The sequence below is a fragment of the Drosophila nasuta genome, unplaced genomic scaffold, assembly GCF_023558535.2.
Source record: "Drosophila nasuta strain 15112-1781.00 unplaced genomic scaffold, ASM2355853v1 ctg141_pilon, whole genome shotgun sequence".
Lineage (NCBI taxonomy): Eukaryota > Metazoa > Arthropoda > Insecta > Diptera > Drosophilidae > Drosophila > Drosophila nasuta.
The window spans coordinates 38710-50030 of record NW_026869380.1 but is presented as its reverse complement, the minus strand read 5'-3'; the positions used below and the strand labels follow the sequence as shown (position 1 = coordinate 50030).

General features: G+C 44.0%; 1 protein-coding gene across 1 annotated transcript; it reads right to left on the bottom strand.

Annotated features, from left to right (window-relative positions):
* Positions 1-158: 158 nt before the first annotated feature.
* On the bottom strand, positions 159-2544 carry LOC132797522 (uncharacterized). The gene is made up of 2 exons (XM_060809251.1): positions 2191-2544; positions 159-1700 (listed from the first exon to the last, which is right to left on the bottom strand). The coding sequence occupies exons 1-2, from the start codon at positions 2542-2544 to the stop codon at positions 159-161; spliced, it is 1896 nt and encodes a 631-aa protein (XP_060665234.1).
* Positions 2545-11321: the final 8777 nt, after the last annotated feature.

The following is an 11321-nucleotide window of genomic DNA, read 5'->3' as shown; positions in this document are numbered from 1 at the left end:
AATGCACAAAAGAGAATCACCGATTACAAATGCCCAGTAGGAAATGCGCTGGCGAAGCCCCAGTAGAAAATTTAGTTCGCCCGCCAACATTCCCCACCCCGTAATTCACTAGCATTCGCGTTGTGTATTACCAATTTTCAAATCTAATTTGGCTAGCTTTACGGCGGGCGAGTCACAATACCTTCTGTAGTGCGCACTACGGCACTCCGTACCTGACCGTCTCTCGATCGGTGAACATCTACCACAACTCCTTTGGGCCAGCTGTTTCGTTTGCCATTCTCATCTGCGATAACAACAATGTCATTCACGGCGATCGAATCTGGCGGCGGTTGGAACCATTTGGTACGGCGCGTAAGCGTTGGCAGATATTCTCGAATCCATCTTTTCCAGAACTGATCGGCTAACTGGCTCGAAATTCTGAATCCTTTGGCAAGCTTGTCACCGTTATGGATTTTGCTGTCTCGTTCACGAATTCCACTAGAGTGGCCCAAGAGGAAATGGTTCGGTGTAAGCGCTTCTGAGTCTGCCGATTCCAGTGGTACATATGTGAGTGGGCGTGAGTTGAGAATACCCTCCACATCAGCCAACGCAGCACGAAGCACTTCTTCTCGCAATCCACCAGGCGGCAAGATCTCCGTTAGAATGGACTTTGTTGAGCGTACCAATCTTTCCCATGCACCGCCCATGTGCGGTGAGCCTGGCGGAATGAACATGAACTCCATTTCTGGGTATTTGGTCTCCACATCCCTGATCGATATACGCTCCACTTCATCTTTTAACAATCTACTCGCACCTCGGAAGTTAGTTCCATTATCGGACATCATTCGTCGCGGGCAACCACGTCTCGCTATAAATGCCTTTAGAATACAAAGAAAAGAGTCGGTTGACAGTGATGTTGCGATATCCAGGTGTACGGCACGAATTGTGAGGCATGTGAACAGAACACCCCAGCGCTTCTCGTGCCGTCGTCCAACGATGATGTCGATGGGCCCAAAGTAATCCACTCCTGTATAGGTGAACGGCGCCATGTGGTGCGCCAAACGCTCGCGCGGTAGACTTCCCATTTCTGGAGGCCTAGGACGCGCGCGCCTCATCCGGCATGCTGGACAAGTTTGAGAAACCTCTCTCACCAAGGCTCTCAGACCAAATATCAGGAACTTTTGCCGTAGTTCATTGACCACGATCTCGTCGTACAGATGATGGTACCGGCGATGATACGATTCAACCAGCAGAAATGTAAATCGATGTCTTCTTGGTAGGATTATGGGTCGCTTTAGGTTTACTTCGACTCCTTCTATTAGGTCGATTCTTCCCTTGACGCGCAGTATGCTTACTTCGTCCAAGTACGGAGAGCATTTGAATAGCTTGCTCTTCCGATCTATAATACTGCTTCCCATTTTCAAGCATTTCATCTCGCTGAAATACTCGGTTTCCTGGCACACTCGTATTAGAATGATATCCATCTCGATTGGCCGCTCAAGTAATAGTAACTTCTTTAATTCCGATCCCATGCTCTTCTTGAAAATAGATCGCAAGAAATCCAATACTCGTAACTGTGCGGCTCTCAACCTCTCCAGCTTGCTGAATCTTTCTGGGTCTGGTGAGATACAGCTCAAAGGTGACATGGCTTCCAATTGCTCTTCGACGTGTTGCAGAATAGTATTGCTATGTTGGCTCACATCAATGTTCATCTGCGGCCACTGAGAGTCATCCGAATATAGAAATTGAGGCCCTCTGAACCACCTATTCGCTTCGTTAATGACAGGCGTTCTTGTCCATTTGGTACCATCGTCGGCCACATTTTGCGCTGACGGGACCCATCTCCAGTTACTCACATCTGATCCTTCTAAGATTTCGCCAATGCGGAGTGCAACAAATTGGTGAAATTTTACGAACATCCGATCGTATCCAGAATAGAACGTCTCTAGAGTCTGTCCAGAATACTTTCTTGTCAACGTGTACTGACATTTCAGACTCGATACATCTGGCCAACCTCAGTCCCAAAACAGCAGCCATGAGTTCCATGCGAGGTATCGAAATTGGTTTCAATGGAGCAACTCTTGTTTTCGACGCTACAAGACTGCAATGAACTTGGTCGTCTACTTCAGCTCGGATGTATACGACGGCAGCGTATGCATTAACACTTGCGTCTACAAATGTATGCATTTCCAGACATCTAGCTGCACTAACTCCTTTCAAACATCGGGCTATACGCAGATTGTTTAACGTTGGCACCAAATCCAACCAACGACGCCAGTCTGCCTCGTCTTCTTCTTTGAGCGGCTCATCCCATCCGACTCCACTCCTCCATATATTTTTGCAGAATGATTTTTGCGCGTATGTTGAAAAATCCAACAATTCCAAGGGGTCGAATATGGTCATAATCATGCTCAGGACGCGGCGTTTAGTTGGCCGACCATCCAGAGCCTTTGCGATCGTATCTGGCTTCACCATAAACGTTAGACAATCTTCTCCAGGTTGCCACCACATGCCCAGAACCTTTTCCGGACCAACATCTGGGTAACAAATTGGCTTGTCCAACATGTCATATCTATTCTCAAGAGCACAGACCACTGCTTGAGAATTGGATGTCAGTGTCGCATGTCAAATCCTCCATCTGCATGAATTAGTTTTACAGCCTGGGCCAGATTTGTCATCTCAGCTACTGAGTCCACAGACTGAAGCCAGTCATCGACGAAAGTGTTGCCGCAAATGGCTTTTACGGCCTCGGGATATTCAGCTTCATATCGTTGAGCACTGCGTTTCAAAACGTAACTCGCCAAGGAAGGTGAACACGATGCTCCAAAAGTCATAACTTGCATGACATATACCTCCGGTGGCCGTTGCGAGTTTCCATCACGCCAGAGGAATCTCTGAGCTGCCTGATCCTCTGGTCGCACCCTCACTTGTGGAACATTTCGCGTATGTCTCCCGAAATAGCAATTGGGCGTTCTCTGAAGCGTATTAGAATGCCCATCAATGATGCAAGTGTGTCAGGACCTTTTAGCAGGCAGTCGTTTAGAGACACTCCTTGGATCTTCGCTGCGGCGTCCACACTAAACGTGTCTTCTTCTTGTTAGGGTTGGTGACTGTAAAGATAGGAAGAAACCATGTTATATCTTTACGCGCCAACTCACTATCATCCAGGCGTCTGATGTAACGATTTTCCTTATAGTTTTCATCGTCGTTAGCATGAAGTTGCGTAACTGCGGATCTTTCGACATTTTCGATTCAAGACATTTTAGTCGCTTAAGACACATTTCATAGGAGTCAGGCAAGACCACTTTGTCGAATCTCCACAGTAATCCAGTTTGCCACCTTTCTCGTCTGCCAAGAACGTTGTCGTTGCTTCCATGATTTGCATCGATCGCTCATCGTCTTTGGATCGTAATGGATTGATCGTAGCGACAATTCCCATTGATTCCAAAGAAAAGTACTCTTTCAATGCAACATCCAAACTGCCAGTCTCACTACATTGGCAAATATGTAACAGGCGTGGAATCGATGAGTATTCCTTTGCTGAGCGGCCGTAAACAGCCCAGCCAAGCCTGCAACGTGCTGCAATAACATCGTCGTCTTCACTTTCATGCAACTCCAGCGGAATAGTCCATTTAATGTTGTCGAGTCCAATGATGATTCGTGCTCGTACGTTGGAATAGGGATCTATAGGCAACGTACAGAGGTGACTCCGAGACTCAATAATTGCTGGTCGAGGCTTTGCTCTGGTAGGTCGAGATCAGACACTGTTCGCACACTTTTCAGAGTGTATCGCTGCGATTCCATACTCGTAGCTGATACAGTGATGTCCAACGATTGCGAATTGTTTTCAACCTTAGAAACATCACCTGTCCATTTCAGGCACAATTGAGTTGCCGGTCCTTCTAGCTCCAGCTCGTCAGACAAGGATCTTTCAATTAAAGAACAAGCAGCTCCTTCATCGGCCAAAGCAAATGTTTTCACAGATTTGGATTTGCCGTGGATCGTTATCGGGATATAGCGAAAGAGAGGGCTACTCGCAGTCCTTCCATGAAACATGATTGAAGACTCCTCCTTGTTGGCAGATCGAGGCACTGTTTGCCCAGTCAGCTTGTTTCTGCCATCATTGCCTGCGGCGGTATGCAGCAGTACGTGGTGAATTGATTTGCATCCATCGACGCCACAGGTTTCTTTAGCTTTGCAGTTTCGTACGAGATGCCGCCAGAAACAACAGAAACATAGCCGTTTCGATTTCACAAACTCCCAGCGCTGTTTAACGTTCAATGCTCGAAAGTCGACACATTCCGACAGTCGGTGCGTGCCTCCACATTTTGGGCATGTAGTCTTCTGATTCTCCATGATGCTGTCGCTGTTGAGTCTCCTCATTGTTGTCGCTAACACTGTGCACAAACAACCTTTCTTTTGAAGCTTTGGCTGAGGTCGTTCGTCCGACATCATACGGAGTTACCATACTGGCACACATTGCCACATTAAAAGCCAATTGTCGAATGTGGCCATGTTGACGCTTTGATTTGCCAATCGGTGTCGACCCCAGTCCAACTTCATACTGCTCGGCATCTTTGCGACCAATTCGTTTAACAAGACAGGATCATGCAAAAGTCATGAAGACCCAATGCAGACATGGTTGCGCAGTAATTTTGGACAGCAAGGGCAAGTCGAATGACGGAGTCCAAATTATCTGCCTTTATCGCTGGCTCGTCTCTCAATTTTCCTTGTAACGCGGCGTGTACTATTTCTGGTCGGCCATACAGCATTCTCAATGTTCCAATTGCATACGGCACTGTATCTGGCACCATCAATTTTCCGCGTACCGCTTCCAGTGCCTGGCCCTTAAGACACTTCTGTAAGCGTATAAGATTTTCCTCGTTACTGAATCCACATCTTTCCGTAGACTGCTCATAATTGCTAATGAACAGCAGCCATTCGTCAGGCTTTCCAGTGAAAGTAGGTAGATCTCGGCTGATGACATGTCGTGCATTGATTTGAGCGGCCGTCAAAGGCCCACTCTAGCCAATGAATTGGCAGCGTGCATGTCATTTGGTTGTTGAAGATTACTGGGCAATCCCATTGATCCCGGCTGTGGCAATCCATTGATTATACCACCCATCGCTGCTGCAGTGTTCGCTTGATATGGCATTGACAATCCTCCACGAGATGAATCCATATGGAGCTTGTTGACCACCGTGCCATATCCCGAACTATCAAAGTACATTTGTGTGTTTGCCGGTTTATGCTGGATAGGAGTTGATGAACTCGACGATGTGCTGATTCCATATGACGAAGATGAGCGGCCTATATTTGCTGCTCCATTGCGCTCAAAACCCGCGACAGCTGCCTGCACATTAACGGCTTCATGTAAACCATTGGCAGGTCAATTGGATCTTGAGGAGCAGCTCCATCTAATTGCTGACCATCACTCGTCATCTCTTTTCCAGGCACGTGTTCCTCCCGATTTGCCATAGTCGTGGTTGAGGTTATGTCACGACTCCAAATTGCAAACTTTCAAAGTGCTCCACACACAATATGTGTATCTCCAAAAACTGATATTATTCCAGATTCAGACTGAATGTTTCCGATGAGACTGATTAATTCAGAGTGAGACTGAATATTTCAGAATGTTGACACCGGATCCGTGCCTTGGTTGGTGTGCCGTTGCTCGTACTTCGAGCAATCCACTACTCGAAAACAACAACTTGTAGTGGATCAATATTTGCTGAAATCTTTATTATTTTCATTATATTTCGTACATTTCATTATAATTTCATGTTTTTACTTACATTCGTGCTCTGCGCACACCTTCAAATCCCTATTTAATTGTTAACAATTATTTGCCTCTGCATGGGCTCAAATACAAATTCAAAGTAAATCACGCTGCCGAAATTTGCAGCTGCATTGCTACTTCTAGCGAACGTAACGGTGAAATTCCAATGCACAAAAGAGAATCACCGATTACAAATGCCCAGTAGGAAATGCGCTGGCGAAGCCCCAGTAGAAAATTTAGTTCGCCCGCCAACAATGATGAAATACTAAGTTTTCTTTTCTGATGACATGGGAGCATAAGAAGGGGTAAATAAAAGCTGCGTTTGGGGTCTTCACTTAAAAATACATTAGAAGACTATGGCTGGGTGGTATGAACAAGGAGAGGGACATCAACACCTTCGTCCTCTCCATTTAGGTACACTACTTTTCTTGTGAGTTTTCTTTTCAGTTTCAAATTAGTTTGTATAATTGGCCATAGTTTCCTTGATTTTGTTTTAGGCATGTATGCCTTTTATTGTATTCGCATGAGGATCGTTCCATGCATATTTGATGAGGGACTCTATAATAATTCACCGCAAGCATAGCGATCATCAGTGACAGCAACAACCCCCACATCCCGGAAGAGCTAAGGGTTCAAAGGGTCCCGCTCGGCTGGTGATGATGATCAAGGAGCCGCACACGCAAGTAGGAAAAAGCAGTGTGGCGGCGCAGCATGCTGCAAGTAATTCTGGCACCCAACAAGGGGCTGATATTACAAGAAGTTGAATTTGGCCCAACAACGGTGGGACAGTTGTTACAGGAATTTTGACGCCCAACACGTGCTATTATGGCATTAATTTGCTAGTATTAGCACTGGTCCCAGATTAATAGCAGTTGTACGAAGCTTGAAGGATTTGGAAATCTACTGGAATTCGATTCTGTATTAGCACATGCTGATTGAACTCGACCGTAGCAAATTCTTTTCCTCTTCCGTTTCATAAAATTTTTTTGTGATACAGATGATAGCTTGACCAAAGAACTATAATAAGATTTCATAGGTTGTGGAGAATTGGAAAAATTGTTTCAGTTTTTGTTTCAATTCTTCATTAACTTATCGAATTTTATTGGTCACGTACAATTGAAATTAATTAATTAGCTCTTTGTCTTCGATTGAATTTGTGCTTTATAATTGCATTCAAGGTGAATTTAAATTTTGCTTACTCTTTGGAACTCGAGTATTTGAGCATTTGAATACATCGACCAAGAGAATGGTTGAATTTATTTATTCAGTTTGTGTAGCAATACGAATTATATAGCCTTTTTCATGAGCAAGGGTTTTCTCTGTGAACAATTACGTAAGATTCGCTGTAAAGGTATTTTACTGGAATACAATGTTTTTAGATGCAAGTGTGTCTCATTGTCCGTAAAAAGTCCTTTTGGCCGAGTTTGATGTTGTTGTTCATTTGAAAAGGAAGCCTTTGGTAGTTGAAATAGCCCATTCACAAGATAGATATGTTACAAGAATAAGTAGTGAAAGCCAATATATTTACCCTTACTTATGTCTCCCAAAAGAAAGTCATCAGAAATAACTATTTAAAATAAAAAATGCCACTTGAACATAGTTTTGAGTCCAACCGGAATCAGCAACATGATAGTACGGCTGCAAATATCTGTATTATTTGCGGGGAAATCATGTTGAATACACAGCCGTGTGCTGTTACAAATTGTCACCACGTATTCCATAAAAGTTGTTTGGAAACGCGAGTGCAAGTCCATAAAGAGTGTCCCAGCTGCTTAGTAGCAGTCCAACCAAAAGAATGGAAAGTAGTTGTTGGCAATCATTCTCCAAACTCCAAAAGTGACGATGCAAATCCAACGCAACGAGTGGTTGCAACTGGATATCGCCCGGTTACTCGATCGTTAGCACATCAGTTGGAATCTTTGAATTCACAGGCACCAAAAGGAGCCGAAGCGCTGATCACCATTGACGCTCCATCTCACGATATTTGTCCTCCGCCTGGTAGTACTCCAGCGAATGTGAGATTACAGGCAAATCGGAATCCGAATGCACCCGCTAGAAGAGGTCGTCCAACAAGACAACGAAGATCAACTCATTCTCAAGCGCCACCCAATTTTCAGATAGATGTAGAGTCCATTGTCCGAGAAACGGTTACTCGCGTTTTGTCCTCTATGTCAGGTTCGGGAAGTCTAGGTGCTCCAAATGGCCACGTAGCTCATCGTGAAACGCCGATTACCCACGAAGTAGCCGATCCACTAATCTTATCCAGAATTTAGGGCCACATAGAATCTCAGACATTCTATAGAAATGGGGTGTCCGATTTGATGGTACCGCCGAAGGATTATCTGTTGAGGAATTCTTATACAGAGTACAAATCCTAACGCGCGAGCATTTTGAGGGTGACTTGGAAATAATAAGTCGAAATATCCATCAGCTGTTGATAGGAAAAGCAAATAGTTGGTTTTGGAGATACCATAAGAGTGTCCAAACTTTCAACTGGCGAGAATTTTGCATAGCGTTCAGAAATCAATATCGCGAGAGCAGATCAGTAACTGAATTACGGGAACAGATTCGATCACGTAAACAAAAGCCAGGTGAATCCTTCGACGCGTTTTATGAAAGTGTTTGCAAACTGATGGACAGATTATCTGTTAGTTTTGCAGAAGACGAACTGGTAGAGATGATTCAGGGAAACTTACAGATTGACATGAAAGAAAGACTTCTGTTTGAAGATATCTCTTCGATTTCCGAGCTTCGTCGTTTGGTACATAAACGTGAACATTTTCTGCAGGATATAGGTAGAGCACGTCAGCCGCAAGTCAAAGCTAGTGCATATCGAGTATACGCCCTGGATGACGAGCAACCCGAAGAAGATCCTGAGAGTGACAAACAGGTTGAGATAGCAGCCATACAACATAAAACACCAGTAGTATGCTGGAATTGCGATATTGATGGCCACATATGGGAGAATTGTTTGGCTGAAAGAAGAGTTTTTGTTATGGATGCGGGCTCCGCAAGTATATAAACCAAATTGCCAGAACTGCAAACAAAAGCAGGAAAACTGGCAAAGGGGCATCCAATGCAGGAAGGATGTCCCAGATATAGGAGATAAGTTGAATATAGAAAGTAATACGGTTAGAATTTTAGAGCGAAAAGCAGATCCATTAACTCGTTCTGAAATACAAAATAGTTTTAAGCCTTATCATGAGAGATTAAGAGATTATTATATAGCTAGAGAGAGAATTTTTGCTGGACAGGGAAGAAGAGTCGTCGAAACACTATTCGTCAACGAAAATATTTTAAGGTTCTTAAAAGCAAGAAAGCTATGATGGTGTCAACCATTTTTCAGAATAATATTGACCGTCGTAGTTATGCAAGTGTTTCTTTCTTAGAGTTTTCCGAACTTGGCTTGCTTGATACTGGAGCAAACATCAGTTGTCTTGGTGATTCTTTGGCTGCGTTGATTTTTCAAATCATCCCAATTTTAAGCCAATAAAGTCGCAAGTTCGAACAGCTGATGCTAAAGTGCACCAGGTGTATGGAATTTTGAAAGTACAAATGAAATATAAAGACAAGGAAAGACAGATAGATCTTTACATTATTCCATCGATAGCTCAGAAATTAATACTAGGAATAGATTTCTGGCGAGAATTTGAACTCGCACCAGGAGTAATTAGCTCAATTTTGTCGGAAGAGATAGAACAGGATCAAGCTGATGATACATATCCATTATCCATGCAAGAACGACAGCAATTGGAGGCAGTAAAGGAGTTATTTCCAAATTTTGAAAGACAGGGATTGGGTCGAACGGCGTTGATTAAACATAACATTGAAATTGGTGATAGTAAGCCAGTGAAGCAGCGTCACTATCCAGTGAGTCCTGCAGTTGAAAAGTTGATGTTCGTAGAAATTGATCGCATGCTTCGGCTTGGGGTAATTGAACCATCGCAAAGTGCTTGGAGCACTCTCCAATGCGCATGGTTGTAAAGCCGAACAAGGTTCGATTATGCTTGGATGGTCGAAAGCTAAATGAGGCCACCCGAAAGGATGCTTATCCGTTGCAAAGCATTGAAGGTATCTTCGCTCGACTTCCAAAGGCTAATTTGATTTCTAAGCTAGATCTCAAAGATGCATATTGGCAGATAGAGCTTACCGAAGAAGCGAAACCGTTGACTGCTTTCACTGTTCCAGGTCGATCTTTATACCACTTTACCGTCATGCCCTTTGGTCTTTGCAATGCTCCTTCTACAATGTCGAGATTAATGGATGATTTAATCCCGCCCGATTTACGCCATTGCGTTTTCGGATATCTGGATGATCTCGTTATCGTTTCCGAAGATTTTTCATCTCACCTTGCTGTGTTAATTCGCATAGCAGATCAATTTCGAAAGGCAAACCTTACTGTTGGCGGGCGAACTAAATTTTCTACTGGGGCTTCGCCAGCGCATTTCCTACTGGGCAGTTGTAATCGGTGATTCTCTTTGCGCATGGGAATTTCACCGTTACGTTCGCTAGAAGTAGCAATGCAGCTGCAAATTTCGGCAGCGTGATTTAATTTGAATTTGTATTTGAGCCCAAGCAGAGGCAAATAATTGTTAACAATTAAATAGGGATTTGAAGGTGTGCGCAGAGCACGAATGTAAGTAAAATTATGAAATTATATTGAAATGTACGAAATATAATGAAAATAATAAAGATTTCAGCAAATATTGATCCACTACAAGTTGTTGTTTTCGAGTAGTGGATTGCTCGAAGTACGAGCAACGGCACACCAACCAAGGCACGGATCCGGTGCCAACATTCTGAAATATTCTTGCTAAGACTCGAATATTCAGTCTTATTTTGGAATATCAGTCTGAATCTGGAATAATATCAGTTTTTGGAGACAAATATATTGTGTGTGGAGCACTTTGAAAGTTTGCAATTTGGAGTCGTGACATAACCTCAACCACGACTATGGCAAATCGGGAGGAACACGTGCCTGGAAAAGAGATGACGAGTGATGGTCAGCAATTAGATGGAGCTGCTCCTCAAGATCCAATTGACCTGCCAATGGTTTACATGAAGCCGTTAATGTGCAGGCAGCTGTCGCGGGTTTTGAGCGCAATGGAGCAGCAAATATAGGCCGCTCATCTTCGTCATATGGAATCAGCACATCGTCGAGTTCATCAACTCCTATCCAGCATAAACCGGCAAACACACAAATGTACTTTGATAGCTCAGGATATGGCACGGTGATCAACAAGCTCCATATGGATTCATCTCGTGGAGGATTGTCAATGCCATATCAAGCGAACACTGCAGCAGCGATGGGTGGTATAATCAATGGATTGCCACAGCCGGGATCAATGGGATTGCCCAGTAATCTTCAACAACCAAATGACATGCACGCTGCCAATTCATTGGCTAGAGTGGGCCTTGACGGCCGCTCAAATCAGTGCACGACATGTCATTAGCCGAGATCTACCTACTTTCACTGGAAAGCCTGACGAATGGCTGCTGTTCATTAGCAATTATGAGCAGTCGACGGAAAGATGTGGATTCAGTAACGAGGAAAATCTTATAC

Bases quoted from the DNA above. Each gene is read 5' to 3' on its own strand.
- LOC132797522 (XM_060809251.1), bottom strand. From the start codon at position 2,544: ATGTTGGACAAGCCAATTTGTTACCCAGATGTTGGTCCGGAAAAGGTT. The intron at 1,701-2,190 runs GTTAGTGCAGCT...GATGACTCTCAG, and splicing joins TAGCCCGATGTTTGAAAGGA to TGGCCGCAGATGAACATTGA.